The sequence below is a fragment of the Brachypodium distachyon genome, chromosome 3, assembly GCF_000005505.3.
Source record: "Brachypodium distachyon strain Bd21 chromosome 3, Brachypodium_distachyon_v3.0, whole genome shotgun sequence".
Lineage (NCBI taxonomy): Eukaryota > Viridiplantae > Streptophyta > Magnoliopsida > Poales > Poaceae > Brachypodium > Brachypodium distachyon.
The window spans coordinates 19907445-19924843 of NC_016133.3; the positions used below are offsets into that span (position 1 = coordinate 19907445).

The following is a 17399-nucleotide window of genomic DNA, read 5'->3' on the forward strand; positions in this document are numbered from 1 at the left end:
AATCTTCGTCTTCTTTCTGAGCGTAGAATTTTGCCACAGGTCGTTCAGATAGTTTCCAAGTTCCATTAGAAAGAATGAAGTTCATCTCACTCTGGACAGCTTCTTTTTAGTCATCTGCACCAGAAGACGCATATGTTTCTGCAATGGTTTTGGTAGTATCCATCACAAGATACACAATGAAATCATTACCAAAAGATTTTGCAATCATTCGTCTCTTACTCCTGCAAGGAGCTTCATTGTTATACTTCTCAACATCTCCCTCGAGATGTTCAAATTCATTATCAGATGTACTAAATTTAGTTATACTAGACTCAGGTAATATTTCAGAAGAAATTCTAGCAACTAATAATGTGGAGGCCAAGTATCCCTTTTCAAAAAAAGGGAGAAAGTTTATCCTCGAGCCAGTCCATTAAATAAAACTTTGCAGGTTCAATCCAATGATTTTTCTTCTTTATCCCTAGAAATCCTACTAAGCAAAACGGCCTCGGCGATAGACATGAATAGCGTCGTAATCCAAAGGGCCTAAAAGCCCGCGGGGTAGCCAACTCTACATCGGATAGTTTGGATACAGATCACGTTGAATGGGCCCGGAATAGGGCCAAAGGTCTCCGACGAAAGCGCAGAGACGGATCCACAAAGCTTTGAAGTGTGTGCGACGAGAATTGGATAAATAGATAGAAACGGACGCACGGTACCAACTGCACAGCGCAAGCTTTAGCAGATTCGCTCACGAGCCTCCGAGGCAAGCAGCAATGGCGGCCGAGATCTTCGAGCTCTCCAATGGCAGGATCACCGCCAAGATCGCCAACTTTGGCGCAACCATCATCTCCCTCCTCGTCCCCGACGCCCAAGGTCCGTCCAAGACTGCTCGAAGAAAATTCTTTCTTCAGATTTCAATAATTGGTAACCCAGTTTCGATTGACGCGATTCCTGTGAGCAGGGGATCTCGCGGATGTTGTTCTCGGATTCGACACCCTGGAGCCGTACTTGGTGAGATCTATTATCCCATATCTGTCTATTTTGTATTTGGATTGTAATGTGTCTTGACTTTTCGATTGAACTGAACTGCTGAGGGTAGTGCAGTAAAAAGGCTGTGGTAATCGTCTTTGTGATTAATCCCAGAATTCCAATCTGGTTTGAATTCAATTGATGATCGGTCATGCTTGGTTGTAACTGATTGATATGTAGTGTTTGTGTTCCAAAATTCGTATCTTAACATTTGCTGAATTGTTGGATTTAACTCACTTTCTTTGTAAATTCTGGTTGAATTTATAAAGTTGAAACAGATTCGTCTAGTGTATACATTTTTATCAGATATTGCCACTTCATCAGGCCGAACAGAAGGCTGATATAGAAAATTACTGAACAGGACTCTGTAGTTTTGGTAGTTATAGCTTCCGCTTTGGATATATGTGTTTTGGCTCCCTGGGTATTAAAGATGTCGAAAAATTCTGAAAGCATTCACATAAATATTAGAGTCTTTAATTAAGGTGCCTGTAGATTTTCATATCAAACGGATCTTTTCTATCCAGGAAAAAAACAAGAAATTATAGATCTCTAAAAAGAAACCTTTTTACTTCTGAATTTGTCTTTTTCCAAAATTAAATATTTTTTTTTACAAAAATCTAAATGCATATGGAAGATTCAAACATTGACATCTATGTTTTTTTGGAGTTTTTTGACACCATGAATTATTATTTTTACCCAGAAGCACGCGCTTCTGGTTGCACCTTTGGATTTCTGTTATGATTAAGCCTAGCGAAATTCAGGGTTTCTGTGTATTGGATCTCGTAATCTAAATTTTTCATTGTTTTTCACCAAAAGAGCGAACTGAAATCCTCTGAAAAAAGTTTTGGGACATTTGTTACTTCAGTCTACCTATCTATCCTTGACGATTTTAGAACCCAAATCAACTAGTGTTTATCATCCTTGATGATTTCAGGATCCAAAGCAATCATTTTAGGTATCTATCGACCAAGTCCTCTTTTTAAATTTTATTAAGTATCAAGCGTATATCTAGTTGAGGACTGCTTGAGTGCAAGTACTTGGCTTAACAATATTGTAAAATTACCCACCCTGGTTTGGGCCTCGCTTATCCCTTCCACACCATTTTTGGGAGGAGCATATCTAGTTCTGTTAAATTTTAGTACAACTTGTTTCAAATGATTGTCTAGTATAAGGTTGTTAATGTACAATTTATCCTATTTCGCAGAAAGGCATTTCACCTTATTTTGGCTGCATAGTTGGCCGAGTTGCAAATAGGATCAAGAATGGGAAATTTACTCTGAACGGAGTTGAGTATTCATTGCCTATCAACAACGGACCCAACTGCCTTCATGGTAAGGTTTTTTGAATTTCATATGGTGGGTTTAGACTCTTTTTACCAAGCGTGTAATGGGTAGTTCAAAGTTACACATATACCTCTTCTAGTCTTTGATGTGTAGAGTTTCATAAACAAGAGCAGTTTTGCACTCTGTTCAAAACCCAACGTCCTATTAAAATTCACCATCACATAGAATACCTTTTTTTTTTACATTTTTAGTGTTTTTTCTTACCATTTCCGAAGGAACTGAGGCTACATTTCTTTTCAATTTCCATTCAAGAGTTTCTACTCCCTCCGATTCATATTAATTGTTGAAATATTACATGTATCTAGACGCTTTTAAGGCATAAATACATATATATTTGGATAAATTTGAGACAATTAATATGGATCGGAGGGAGTATCCGTTTCCACGTCTTCTTTTATGAGACCTTGAAACATGAGGACAAATTACTTCTCTTAGGAACACATACAAGAAAAAGGATAATGGTAGCCCTCTCATTAACTACTTCATTTTCATTTATGAATTTCATAGTAGTAGAGATACATGTCCTACCGAGACAGAATTTCGAACTTGATTGACCTTTGTAGAAAGACTGATTCATTCGGATCAGATCGAGGGTTTAGGTTTCGGAAATTTACTTTTCATCCTTAGCACCTGCTCCTTGTTTAAATCCCGTAGTTCGAGTGTTTGATTAGCCATCAGCTTTTACGGAACACTTTGAGTCTGTGGCTGCGTGACACTTATTAATTTTGTTCATGCTTCTTGTCGTTTTGCCGCTGCTCAGTAATCAGTACCATTCACAGAAATGTGTGGCAGATCGCACTATGTGTAAATGGTGCTATCACAAAGTAAGAAATTATAATTCGCAACTAGTTGCATCTGCACCCCATATACATGTTGCCTTTCTAAGTTTCAAAAAATGATGTGATTTTTTTTTTTGATTTGGATTAGGCTACATCCTATGCACATGCAAATTTCATAAAGAAAATATGACTGTTGTGGCCTACACAAAAAAAGAAAAGAAAAGGCAAGCGTGTCCTGAGATTTTTCATCATAAACTGATTGAGTCTAGAAGCCCTCCGGTCTCCCAAGTTTGTGTTATACTTTCAGGCCATCGCATTACAATTGTTTGCCTTCACATCACTTGCCTGAGACACATTGCTTGTTTTGTTGCTCATTTGCAAATCGTAGGTGGGCTGAGGGGGTTTGACAAGGTTGTGTGGGATGTCGTAGAGCGTAAAGACGGGAAAGACCCATCTATCACCTTTCAATATCACAGCAAGGATGGAGAGGAAGGTACTTTCAGTAACATATCTGTTTTAACTGGTGAACTCTTGTTCTCACACAAATCTACCGATTCAAGCTTTAACTGTTTTTCATTCCTCAGGTTTTCCTGGCGATGTAGTGGTCCGAGCAACGTATTCTCTTCCTGAGCCTACCACTTTGAGACTTGATATGGAAGCTATAGCAGAAAACAAAGCCACCCCCATCAGCTTGGCACAACATACTTACTGGAACCTGGCAGGTCACAACTCCGGTGACACATTGGGCCATTCGATTCAGATCTGGGGAAAGTACTACACGCCAGTTGACGAAAACTCGATTCCTACCGGAGAAATAGTGCCTGTCAAGGACACGCCTTTCGATTTCACCACATTGCACAAGGTTGGAGCACGGATCAATGACGTTCCTGGAGGGTACGACCATAACTATGTGCTGGACTGTGGTGATGAGAAGAACGGCCTGAAGCTCGCTGCCAAGCTGAAGGACCCGTCGACCTCGAGGACCCTGAATCTCTGGACCGATGCGCCTGGCATGCAGTTCTATACTGCCAACTATGTGGATGGCATCACCGGCAAAGGTGGAGCTGTTTATGAGAAGCATTCTGCTGTATGCTTGGAAACCCAGGGTTTCCCCAATGCCATCAATCAGCCCAACTTCCCCTCTGTGGTGGTGCAGCCTGGTGAGAAGTATAAGCACACCATGTTGTTTGAGTTCTCGGCATGATTAGAGATGCTGTCAACAGCTCAAATGGCTGCAACTGCAGCACTTGTAGAGTGGAATAAAACTAGCAGAAGAAACATGGTCTAGCCCTAGGCGTAAAAATAAGGTGTGTTTACCAGAACTGAATGAGTTTTACCTTGCTTAGGAAACAGTGTTCCTGAATGTTCCAATGGTAGATGATATTTTGGTTACACATAACTGAGAAGATTTTGCTCACATTCTTGCCAAAATATTAGAGTTCATTCTCTTGTGAAATTCCGTATTGAAATGATTCTGTCGTGTTTTTGCATGAAAAATTATAAGCTTTTCTAGAACTGAATACAAGAAGGTTATAGCAATGTGAGGGACTGAATCAAGCTGAGAAATCTGGTCTTCAGGACCTACGTTACAAATTTATAGTACCGCAGACAAAAAAAAAAGCAGAAAAAGCATTTGAGCAACAATTACTCAGTTTAAATGTGGTTTACCTGACGCCAAATAACAATTATAAATAATTTATTTTAATACGAAACTAACGACATCAATTTTATGTCACATAAATTGTTGTTCAAAGTCTGTCTTAACCAGTTAAATACGCCCGGAAGGAGCATCTCTCTACTGAACTTCAAATTGGTAGAAATTGGCCAAAACAAAATGAGCTGATTCTTTTCTGAAGCTACAGTCAGATGACAGAATGCTGCAATACTGGAGGTCTCCTTACTTTTGTTGCTTGCTCAAATGAATAAGCAATCTCAATAAGCTTTGGCTCTGATCCTTTCAAGCCTCCAAAGCAGATTGCAAAAGGAACACCATTCGATGCATATCCAGCTGGGACAGTGATTGCTGGATAGCCGCCGATTGCGAGCAGGCTATGAGCTGATGCACCAGGTGCAATGATTGCGTCCAGTTGATTAACTTGCATTATTTTCTCAAGGCCTCTTTTGCACAGTTTGTTCAGTTTAGCAATGGCACGCACCTCAATTGGGCCTATGCCATTCGTCGCTTCAGACTGCAGAAGGTAACTCTGGCCAAATTCAGCCATCCTTTCCTGTAACAAATATTGCAGGAGTGCCTTATTCGTGTTCAGGAAACATAAGCTAGGAAATGAGGAACATGAAGCAATGGTGATGTTTACCTCGATAGGGTGCTTGTTGTTGAAGTCAATTATCTCTGATAATGATCTAACAGGCGAGATAGCCAGTTCAGACAAGTAAGAGTTGAGGGACAGCTTGAACTCGGCCAGCATAAGAGCACGTTCACCGCTTTGTACCGCATCATTGATGACATTCATACTTGGTATCTCAAGATTGTCCACCAAGATGGCCCCCATTTGCCTTCAGTTTTTTAAACATCATTCAGGAGTAAGGAAAAGCAAATGTATTCAGAATCGAACAAAGAAATAAGTAAATAACAAGCCATAATCCATCTTGTCAGTAATTCAACAATTCTCCTTCAGTGTTCTCTTCAGTGTGTACTTGTTTGCCATCTCAAAAAATGCTTGTCATGAACTAGGTTCACGACATGGGGGATAATGGCTTTAGAGCCTGTACGAGGTGACCCTGGACCCAAGAGGCACGACGGCGCCATAAAAGGCGGCCGCACCTCAAGGGCAGGGAGGAGGTATAACTAGATTGATTTATTCTTGCTTGCCTCATAACGATTAAGGGGGCCCTTTATATAGGGAAGACTCGACCTGACATCCAAGAAACTAATCTCTACTTTCCTAACAAACCATATCTCAATATTCCTATCTTATCTCGTGCTTAACTAATTTAGGAGATGCTAATGGGATATTGTCCCTTATTTGGATACCTAGGGCTGTGCCCCTATAGGGATGTACGCCCATGACAATGCTACTGGATGTCTCAATGACATGTGGGACCTGGACCCACATGGCATTTTCAAAACTTTGAACCTTGCATGGCACATAGAGGTTTACCTAGTAACTCTTCTAACTTAGAAACACATACTAATAATTTTGAGAGTATAGTTTCTCTGGTGTAAAATAGTATTCAGTGTGTCTGCAGTCTTCGAAATAGTGTTTTGCTATAACTAGTACTTAGCTAAGACATAAGAGAATCATCTATATACATATGATCTTGTCTCAGCTAACTGCAGATCGATTTCGTGCAACAAATAAACAAGACCGTACATTTTCTCTAGATCAAGCGCACCACTCATTGGATGTCATGGCCCATTGGATTAATTAATAATGGAGATAAATTGTTATAATAAATTCTGATTATGGGTCGGGCCGTGAATGCTACATGTTGACGACCAAGGCAACCAAAGTCTTGTCCGGTCAAGGCGCCAACAGGGCATGGTCAATCCAACAAGGATCTGTCAAGGAGTCAAGCCATGGCAGAATGAAGTAGAAAAACCAAATAAATAGAAGAAAAGAAGAAGGGGCTAGATGGAAAAAGGCCTAGGATGGATGGATAGGAGAGGGTCCATGGTGGGCCATGAACAACCCCCACTCACACAGTCCACACTAACACCACTGACCAAGTTTCCCATCTTACCCTCACTTTCCACTCCCCTAAGGGCAACCTTGGTCATTTGTCGATGACCCCTAGCCTATATAAACCTCCCATGGGTGTGTATCCTCATTCAACTTCACCTTGAAACTCAGGCAGGAACCTAGGGCTCATTTGAGCTCTAGTCTCCACATCCGGAAAGACCTGATCGGTCCGGACTCGAGGGATTTAGAAATAGCAGAGGGGAAATCCTCGGCTACTATTCCCACTCGGAGACTCTCCTAATACAAGACAAGGCTCACTCAACGGCAAGGCCTAACCTATTCAAACAACATCGACGTGTCAACTTGTCAAATGTATGGCGACCCCTCTATAATAGAGCCGGCATACACGAGCCACCAACATTCAACACATGGAGCATCGACACACTGTGCTGCAAGTGTTGTTCTACGATGACAATTGATAGCAGGTTATTTAGTCAGAAGATAAATACGTTTGGATCTGCGGCAAAGCCAGAACTAGCCTTTCCGAGCAAAGCTGAGCATTTTTGGTACAGATAAAAAATCCTTGCTTTTGATGGCAATCTTGCCAGTAACTGCACTTAAAAACTTGCCCACGGAGGAGCCAATTCGGCTCTACCGCATTGACAAGCAAGCAAAAGTTGAAAGAAAAACTGTTGTATCACGTTTTCAGGCTAGGTGCAGCCAAACTGTGAACTTTGCCTCCATAAGCTAACAGCTCAGATGGGCGAGTGTGGCCTAGCCTAGCTAAGCTATGTGAGCTAATGATCCAAACACACCCAAAGTCATCAGTTTAGTTAGGAAGATAAAGTTCTGTTTGTTAGGTAAGTAAAAATCCTAGTCTTAGACATCATGTAAGTCTTCCCTAGAAACGAACATCATATAACCTCCATGGATTATCCTATGGATACAATATACTAGTAAGATATAATCCATGTCCTCAATCTTCTCTCCATCTCATCCCTGGTGCCATGGCCAGCGAATCATGACTCTTTAGAGCCATACCAATCGATTATGGACAAATCTTGGTCCTAGGATTATTAACCACCATGTTACCAAGAAAAACCCATGACATTAGATCTGTAAAATCCTTTATTCCAAAGAAAAAAAATTGATCCATCTAAATTGGTTCTGGACCTTCACCCTCTCGTCCCGAGACGCCTTCGGAAGTCCCGCGCGGTGTGTGAGGCCCTCACGGATAGGCATTGGATTCGTGATATCCAGGGAGCTCTTGGACCGTTGGCTCTTTGGCAGTACATTCAGATTTGGAGGAGGACTCGCGCCGTTCGCCTCTCGGACTCGGCTATGTCCTTTTCTGGAGATGGACGACCGATGGCCAGTACTCTTCCAAGACGTGCTACCGGCCCTCTTCCATGGGGGGATAACCTCCGACACCTGGAAGCTGAACTGGAAGTCTTGGGCTCCTCCTCGGGTGAAAATCTTCATTTGGTTGGCATGTCAGGACCGTTGCTGGACTGCTGAGAGACGGGCGCGCCATGGTCTGTCACACGCGCAACGCTGCTTGCTCTGTGATCAGACCTTGGAGACCATGAACCACCTTCTTGTGGATTGCCCTTTCCCCTGCTCTCCTTGGCATAAGGTGCTTTCGTGGATCCGATCCACCTGCGCCCCACCGGCTGTCGGCGTCTCTTTTGCGGCTTGGTGGCAGGAGTCCATCCACTCTTCCCCTCCCACCGTGCGAAAGGGCACGGCCTCTCTGATCATGCTCACGGCATGGTCTATCTGGAAGCATCGCAACGCCTCCGTTTTCGATAATGCGACCCCCAACCTTGCATCCCTACTGGACCTGATCAAGTCTGATGCTAGGTGTTGGGCAGGTGCGGGCGCTGTAGGACTCGGAGCGATTCTGCCGGCGGTTTCTAGTTAGGCGCGTCGTGTTGTATCTCGGGTGTGGCTCTCTATGGTCTTGTACATAAACTTCTTTCTATCAATGCATCGAGACGCAAAGCTTTTGCGTTTTCTCGAAAAAAAAATCAATATCTAGGAACCACAAAACTTGTCGACAAAAATGAAGAGTGGCAAAATACCTCATAGTGTTAAAGTGCTCCTCAAACACCTTTTCTTGGACAGAGCCCGAGGGGAACCGGAAGAAATCCTTCCTGAGAATTCCAAGCCTCTTGCTTCTTAGACCATCTATGTTCAAGAATTGCTTGTAACCACCTTCTGGGATATAATGAGACGCCATGCGAGTTGCCTCTGCGTCTGATGGATCATGACCAACAATAGCTTCCAACACATGAACAGCATCTGAAACTGTTCTACAGATTGGCCTGTGTCAAGTAAATTACATCACTAAGAAACACTTCCAATTAGCGCATCATGCTCAAATCCAAGTAAACTGAGCAAACGTGGCCAAGAAAGTTTGGTTCTTGCCCAAATTTGCCCTACCAAAAATTTGACAACCTATTGGCCCTTGTTTGGTGGGTATCCGAAAATTTGGTTGTCAAAGGAATCTTGCCGATCTACTCACATCTCTTCACAAATTTTGCCAACATGTCGGCTAACCATGGGCCAACAAATCCCTACTCCTTAGCCCATATTGGCTATCCAGTGGTTGGCAAAAATTGGTAGGGCACAAATGGACAAGAACCAAACACAGCCTTAAGAGCCATATCATTGACAAATCACAAGCCAAAGTTTTATGAATGAATCTACTAGTTAAGGAACGCTCAACTCACCCAACTGTGTCCATCCTCGGGGATATGATGATGACGCCGGCGCGGCTTGTGAGACCAACCGTCGGCTTAATCCCAACGACAGAGTTGAAGCTGGACGGGCACATGATGGACCCATCCGTCTCCGTCCCAATCGTCACCGCTACCATATTCGCCGCCGCCGCAATTGCGGAGCCGCTGCTCGACGAACAAGTTGTTGCTGACGGCACATAAGGATTCTACATCAGCAACGGAATTAGAGCAATATGCATTCCTTCAGATTCAGAGTCACAATTTGCCGTATTTTAGGTTCCAAACAAGGGAAATCAAACAAAAAACATGGAGGAGGCAAAGAGGGGAGGATTCTCTGACTGACCAGGCCTTGGCCACCGCGGGGGCTCCAGCCGGCGGGGATGCCGGGGGCGCGGAAATTGCACCACTCGCTGAGGCTGGCAGTGCCAAGGACCACCGCGCCGGCGAGCCGGAGCCGCTCCACCACGCCCGCGTCGCGCGCGGAGCGCGACCCGACCAGGGCGAGCGACCCGGCCGTCGCGTTTAGCAACCCTCCTCCATCGCCGGCCGCGGCGATGTTGTCCTTAATCAGGACGGGGATGCCATGGAGCGGCGGGAGCGCCCCGGAGCCAGCGCGCGAGAGGCGAGCTGCGTCGGCGCGGTCAGCTGCGGCGAGAGCGCCGTCGGCATCGAGCTCGATGACGGCGTGGAGGGCGGGGTCGAGGGACGCGATGCTGCGAAGGTAGAGTTCGACGAGGCCACGCGAGGTGAGTGCGCCGTTGGCGAAGGCGTGGTGGATGGATTCGATGGTGGCCTCCTCGAGCTCGAACGCGAGAGCTGAACTGGCGTGGGCGGCGAGGAGCAGCGGCAGGAGGATGCGCAGGGAGGGCGGCATTTGTCACTGTTGTGTAGAAGGTGGTGATGAGCGAAGACTATGGAATGTGTCGACCTTTGATGAATGTGTTGACCCTGAGTCCCTAATGGCCTGATGAGATCCGTTTGTGGGTCATCCAGAGTTCGAAAAGATATCCCGTCCCCCGAGATACGTGTCTACAGTGTCGTAAAGTTTCAAAACATATATTCAGATGTGAATACGTCGAAAAAGACAAAAAAAAAAGACACACTATTCATGTTTGCATTTATCTTTTTTGTTTCTCTCTATGTATAATAAATTTAGAGTCGAAATTTTATGACAACATATGTAAATATATTATGAACTCACCTAATTTATTTCGAAATTTTCAAAAACTTTTTAAGAGTGCTACTGTGCGTACCTAAAGGGGTGGATATTTACTCACAGGATTTTTTTTCGTTACTTTATAAATAAATTTGAGTTTCCCTTTAAATATTTTTATATGTTTGTAGGCGATTGCTCTTGCTCCTAATATATTGCTTCATTTTTTTAGATGAAAGGCTTTTCGCCCTGTTTCATTTCATAGGAAAAGAAACAATTTGTCCCAAGTTATTACAAGTACTCCACAACAGTTCAAACGAGCAGAAAAAGCAGATAGCCTGAGCAACATTCAGGATCAAAAGCAAAAAAGGAGAGTTAATACAATAACGCCTACAACACAGATAAGTAGATCTTTTTCTTCACAGCAGCTGCATATGTCTGGGGAAAGCTTCAGTGGATTTTTGGTTCTGCCAAGAGAGGAGTCCCTGGTCCTATGATTGCCGTCCTTCGTTTCTTGTTCATCTCAGGCAGGGTGTCTCGAAAGCTTTGTTCTCCAGCAGCAGTAAACATCTGTCCCAAATCTGAATATCTCTTTTCGGGCACAGCGGTTGCCAACGCTTTAATAAGCGCAGTAATCTCTTCCACAGGACCTGGATATTCATCCAAACATGTCAAGCAAATAGTAAATCATTACGGAACTTCCATAAGGTCCACATAATAGCAGAAGATATCATGTTAATCACACCATTCCTTTTATTACACAGCCATAATGTTGCCATTTGTTCATATGAAAGGATTGGAGGCTTGTGAAAGATCTCAGCAAGCTCATCAAGAAGCAGTCGAATAACCACACAGTCAAAAAACAAGTGGGGTATAGTTTCAGGTTCCTTGCAAAATAAACAGCTTTTGTCTTTGACCTCCTGTCTTTTCTCCAAGTTATCTCTAGTAAGGAGTTTCTTGTTACTTAACAACCAAAGGAACATATGTATTCTTGGGGGAACAGTAATCTGCCAAAGAGCAGGGACATAAACAGGGGAGATCCCTCTGAAATTTACTACAGCATATAGAGACTGGGAGGAATAGATACCAGAATTATTCAATTTCCACATCATTTGGTCTTTTTCATTAGATAGTTCAATACTTGAAACAATCTGGGACAGCATGTCCCATTGTTCAAGCAGCCTGGGTCCAAAGTTTTTTCGGAAGGTTAGATGGATTTCATTGTCTACCAACACCTGATCTAATGTTGCCATCTGTTCATTACAGATGATATATAGGTCCCAGAACTGGATTGCAAGACTGGATCCACCAAACCATTGATCTTCCCAAAAACGAATCATTTTTCCATTTCCCACTAGCCATTGATAACCAAGCTTAGCGGCTTTAGCAGTTCACATGATCCCTTTCCAAAAAGTGGAACCCACTCTGTCATCGCAGGCAAAAATGTTTGGTTGGTCAGCCCCATACTTAAATTCAATAATCTATTTCCAGAGCTTGTTAGAGTCCAGATTGTATCTATGGACCCAAGAAGCTAACAAGGTGACATTAAGATCTCTTAGATTGGGTTGTCCCAAACCTCCAAATTCCTTTTCCATGGCCATCATCTCCTAATTTGCCAGATGGTATTTGTGATGTCCTGCATAATTGTCCCAAAGGCAGTGTGCCATTTGGGAGTTTATGGCATGTATAGCCCAACTAGGGAATTTGATGACAGACAAAAGATAGATTGGTATACTTGCTAGGCAAGCTCTGATCAAAATGATCCTTCCACCATAGGAAAAGAGTCTGCCTCTCCAGCCAGCCACTCTTTTAATGATTTTGTCAATTACAGGTTGCAAGTCTTCTTTTCTGAGTTTACTATGATGCAGGGGAACACCTAAATAGGTGATAGGTAGATTTCCATTTTTACAACCAAAAATCTGTGCCAAAGAATTGATTTCTTCTTCCTCAAGGTTCATAGGTATCAAATCAGATTTATGATAATTAATTTTTATTCTTGAAATATGTTCAAATAAGGTGAGTGCCCACTTCAAATTTTGAGCCATCTGTAAGTTGTTTTGAAGGAAGATTAGAGTGTCATCGGCATACCGTAAGCTGATTATGCCACCAGGACAAAAATCAGGTAACAGTCCAGAGATGAGGGAATGTCTAGCTGCTTTAGTAAGCATTTTGGTAAAAGCATCAGCCACCAAATTAAACAAGATGGGGGACAAAGGATCACCTTCTCTTAGGCCTTTTCCAGTGACAAAGTAGCCACTTTCTGTGCCATTCAGCCTAATGCCCACAGATCCTCTGTAAATCAGTGTTTTGATTTTGTTAATCCATTTTTGCCTAAAACCCCTCTGTGTTATCATTTGTTCCAAGAACTCCGAGTTCACTCTGTCGTATGCTTTTTCATAGTCCAATTTAAGCAAGATACCTTTTTCTTGTTTGGAATACATCTCATGTATTATTTCATGTGCTGTTACCACACTGTCAAGTATATATCTTCCTTTAATGAAAGCTGTCTGATTTTTGGAAATGAGCCTATCAGCACAATTGCCCGATCTAATGGTACATGCCTTAGCAAAAAATTTAAAACTGCAGTTAGTGAGGGCAATGGGTCTGAATTTCTTAAGAGAGGTAGCATCTAGTTCTTTTGGGATTAAAGTCAACATGGCATAATTCAACCTGTGTAGGTCAGCTGTGTTGTTGTCAAAATCTCTAAAGAGATTCATCAAATCAGTCTTTATGGCATTCCAGAACTTCTGATAGAACAGAAAGGAAAACCCATCTGGGCCCCCGTTTGCATATGAGGAAAAGACAGCTTCTTTTATTTCTTCTTCAGAATTCTTGGTCGAGTAAGTTATTTTCTTCTTCAGTAACTAAATTCTCAGGCTCCCAAAAGTTTTCATCTAGATTAATATCTAGTTTCTCTTCTCTACCAAAAAGTTGTTTGTAAAATTCCACTGCAATTTGGAGCATTGAAAGGGTGTCATGTACTAGGTCATCAGGCCTTTCCAATGATACAATTTTTTTTTCTTCTTCTCTGGTTAGCAATGGCATGGAAGTAGACAGTATTTTTATCTCCTTCTAAGATGTCTCTTTCTCTAGCTCTCTGCCTTGCTTTAATTTCCTCCATTTTCCAGATTTTGTTCGGTTCAGACCTAATGGTCTTCATTCTCTCATTTTCAGAAGATGTTAAAGTTTGAGATTCAGACATGATATCCAAGCAGTCATATTCTGCAATTAAGGATTTTTTCTTTTTTTTTTGTTCTGCTGCTATGTTGGCACTCCAACCTTTGAGGAATTTCCTAAGCCTTCTGATTTTAAACTGCCAGGTGTCCAAAGCATTCTGGCAGGGGCAGGACAAGGACCAGTTTTTGTTGATTAAATCTATACAACCTTCAATTTCCAGCCACCATTTCTCAAATCTGAAATTTTTTCCTTTGGGGGAAACAATGCCCTCACAATCTAACCACAAAGGAGCATGGTCACTTCCAATTCTTGCTAATGTAGAGACTAGGGATGAAGGGAAATGGGCTTCCCAACAAGAAGATACAAAAAATTTGTCAGTAGCTGCCATAATAGGATTGTCCTGATTATTAGACCAGGTGAAAAGCCTATTGGCAATTTTGAGTTCCATTAGTGTTGCAGAGTTGATCCAATTGTTGAATTTATCTACCCAGGACTGATTAATGTTTCTGGAGCTTTTTTCACTAGCTTGCCTAATAAGGTTAAAATCTCCACCCACTATCATGAGGGTATTACAGGATCCACATATAGATGAAAGCTCATCTAGGAATTCCTGTTTTGGCTCATCGCATGCTGGGCCATAAACAGCCACAACTTTCTGGACAAAACTGTCCATCTTAGATTTTATATCACAGGAAATACAGAAGGAACTAACGTTCCAAGTGATAATATAAAAAATATCCAGATCAATACCAAGGAGGATATCTCCTGTTGTTCCAACTGCTGGGAGATGTTCCCAGTTAAAATTTCCATAGTTCACTAAAGACTCTAAAGAGTGTGGGGTGACATTCATTTTTTTAGTTTCAAACAAAGCAATAATAGCAGGATGATGAGCTCTAAAAAGCTCATAAACTCTTTTGATCTTAGCTGGGTCATTTAGACCTCTAACATTTCAAAAAAGGTACTGCATCAGCAAATTTATTAAAGGAGCTTTTGGACAAGTGAATTCTATCCTTCCTTATAAGAAACATGAAAATCATACTGCTCATGATCATGTCCATTATCTAACCGGAATTAAAATCAATAGCATGTTCATCATGTTGTTCTAAAACATCTTCAAGGGTGACATCAATTTCAACTGGAAGGAAAATGTCAGGTTGATCAATGTTAAGTTGCTCAAGTCTTTTCTGTTCAAGCATTTTTTAGATGATCAATTTGTCTATGTATACTAGCAGGAGTAGGACTTAGACAGATATTTAAAGCTTTAGCTTGATTAGCTAACTGAGTGTTGCAAACAGTAGCAAAAGAATGTTTGAATTTATTACCTTTGTAGGTGGGTACCTTTAGATTCTTCTGGGACAGGAGGTCTTGAGCTTTGCTTAGTATTGATTTGCCATCTTGTGCAATCCTGGAGCTCTGCCTAGTAGCAATCACTGGTCCCCATTTGTGTTTCTGTTTCTTTCTTCCTTTCACTTCAGCAGGGGTGGGAAAATCTTCAGTATTAATCATGGTGTCAGAGTTATCTTTTCCAACCTCAGGTTGGTTATGTAGAGCAGTATCCACCACTCTCTGAGACAGAGGAGCCTTGTGAATCTTGTGTGCCAATTCCAGGTGGTAGGTCTTGTACCAACAGAGTGTCAATTACTGTACTTATCTGCAGCTCCTGGGGGTCATTGTGGTTATGAATGTGATTTTTCTCAACAGGGTCCACTTCAATGAAAAGGTGATCAGTGTTATCTCCAGAAAGTTCTGGCTCTTCATCAGAATCCACCAAATTAGCATTCATCAGGACTTGAAAACTGTTGGACTAACTTTTAATTGATTTTACGGTCACAGACCCTCCAGATGGAGGATGTGGGGTATCTTTCTTCTCTTTGTTTGGTTGCTCTGACTCTTTTTTCTTTTCCAAGTCTTGAAACTCCTCATCCATCAAGGTATCATCTTCATAATCATCTGATCCATCATCATCTTTGTCATCTAGTCCCATCACTTTATCAATATCAATTCTCTCCCATTCCACAGTAAACTGGAGTAGATAGAATTTCTTTCTCATCACCACCATCCTTTCTGGTGGTATTTTTGAAGGGTTTCGAACAGCAACCTTCACCCTGACCACTTCATAGAGGGATTTAAAAATCCCATTCCAGTCCACATCTAGAAGAAGGCCAAAGCATTTTGAGATTTGAGTGATTAATTTCCAGGAGATTCATTTTGGTGGAATGCCTCTAATCTGTAGCCATAATTCTGTGAGTTCTCCTGGCTCTGTCAGGTCTCCATCCCAGGGCAAAATCTTAATAGTAACTCTATCAATGTCAGCACCCTCTTTCAGGTTAAAGGAAGGAAAACTTATGAGGTCAACCACCTTCTTGCCAGGTGGAAATCTTACTAAGAAACTCTTTCTATCTAATTGTCTAACTTGTCAGGGCCAAGTAGCATCCCAAGTTTCAGACATCTTAATAACCAAATCTTTTCAAGAAATCTCTCCATGTGTAAGAGCTACAACTCCACAATTGTTCATGTTTAGCCATTTTGTGGAGGCCTTCTCATCAATGTTGATATAAAAGAAACCTAAACCTCCATTTGCACTCCCCACAAATTGGGCCATGCATAGCTCTTTGCCCCAAGCTGGGCAGTTGTCCATATGGTGTCCTGGACGGTTGCAGATAAAACAAACTTTTGGCTTCACACAATTGCCTGCATAATGTCCAGGTCCTCCACAATTATGACACAAAATGTCTTTGTATTTTGGGTCAATTGGTTGGATTAACTCCTCATCAGTATTCTTCTGCTTACTCTGTCTACTGGCATGTTGATGGCCATCACCAACAGAATGGGATGGTTGTGTGTTTCCCTGTCCTTTGGTCCCCTAAGTTTGTGTAGCTCCCTAAGTTTGTTTCTCCTGTTGAGTCCCTTTCAGCAGAGGGAGCTGTTGCTGTGTGGTCTGCTGTGTAGAATGTTGTGTTTGCAGCGTGTGGGTCTCCTGTTGGGTTTGTGTCACTTGAGAGGGAGGCTGGGCAGTTTGTTGCATCTGCTGGAACTGTGGCTGGATTTGTATTTGATCTTGCACAAAAGGTGCCCCTTGTAAACCAGGCATCTGTTGGTGAATCTGTGACATAGCAATAATTAGTTGTTGTTGTCGCTGTCCTTGCAATTGTTGTCCCTGGACCTGCTGGTGTCCCTGTGTTGGTTGTTGAGTCTGCATCTGCTGTTGCCCTTGTATCTGTGGCTGGGTTGGAATCTGTTGCTGACTCTGTATTGGTTGCTGAAAAGGAAACTGTTGTTGACCCTGAATTTGTTGTTGGCTTTGCATTTGTTGCGGAAAAATAGGTTGTTGTCCATATATTAGACCAAATGCACCAAACTGCTGCTGGTGAAAGTGTTGTCTGCTGCCCATAGGAATATTGGAGGGGTTGCATAAGTTTTTGTTGGGGCTGCATCAGAAATTGTTGCTGCGGTTGCTGAATCTGTTGGAAAAACGTAAGTGGGGGAGCACTCTGCAGTTGTGTAGGGATCGACTGGTTCTGGGATGTAGGAGTCGAGATCTGAGTCTGACCTTG

At 42.4% G+C, this 17399-nt stretch overlaps 2 protein-coding genes across 2 annotated transcripts; one reads left to right on the forward strand and one right to left on the reverse strand.

Moving 5' to 3' along the window:
• The first annotated feature begins 574 nt into the window (after positions 1-574).
• On the forward strand, positions 575-4586 carry LOC100837094 (aldose 1-epimerase). The gene is made up of 5 exons (XM_003573671.4): positions 575-852; positions 941-990; positions 2213-2339; positions 3519-3623; positions 3715-4586. Exons 1-5 carry the CDS (start codon positions 753-755, stop codon positions 4332-4334), a joined length of 1002 nt encoding a protein of 333 aa, XP_003573719.1. The 5' UTR covers positions 575-752; the 3' UTR covers positions 4335-4586.
• A 172-nt stretch (positions 4587-4758) lies between these two features.
• LOC100835116 (probable amidase At4g34880) lies at positions 4759-10460 on the reverse strand. Its single transcript, XM_010236287.3, has 5 exons — positions 9859-10460; positions 9507-9721; positions 8856-9098; positions 5446-5644; positions 4759-5358 (listed from the first exon to the last, which is right to left on the reverse strand). Exons 1-5 carry the CDS (start codon positions 10387-10389, stop codon positions 4993-4995), a joined length of 1554 nt encoding a protein of 517 aa, XP_010234589.1. The 5' UTR covers positions 10390-10460; the 3' UTR covers positions 4759-4992.
• Positions 10461-17399: the final 6939 nt, after the last annotated feature.

Coding starts and splice junctions, on each gene's coding strand:
- LOC100837094 (XM_003573671.4), top strand. CDS start 753: ATGGCGGCCGAGATCTTCGAGCTCTCCAATGGCAGGATCACCGCCAAG. Junction 853..940: donor CCTCGTCCCCGACGCCCAAG/GTCCGTCCAAGA, acceptor TCCTGTGAGCAG/GGGATCTCGCGGATGTTGTT. Junction 3,624..3,714: donor CAGCAAGGATGGAGAGGAAG/GTACTTTCAGTA, acceptor TTCATTCCTCAG/GTTTTCCTGGCGATGTAGTG.
- LOC100835116 (XM_010236287.3), bottom strand. CDS start 10,389: ATGCCGCCCTCCCTGCGCATCCTCCTGCCGCTGCTCCTCGCCGCCCAC. Junction 9,099..9,506: donor CCGAGGATGGACACAGTTGG/GTGAGTTGAGCG, acceptor TACTTGACACAG/GCCAATCTGTAGAACAGTTT. Junction 5,359..5,445: donor ACAACAAGCACCCTATCGAG/GTAAACATCACC, acceptor TATTTGTTACAG/GAAAGGATGGCTGAATTTGG.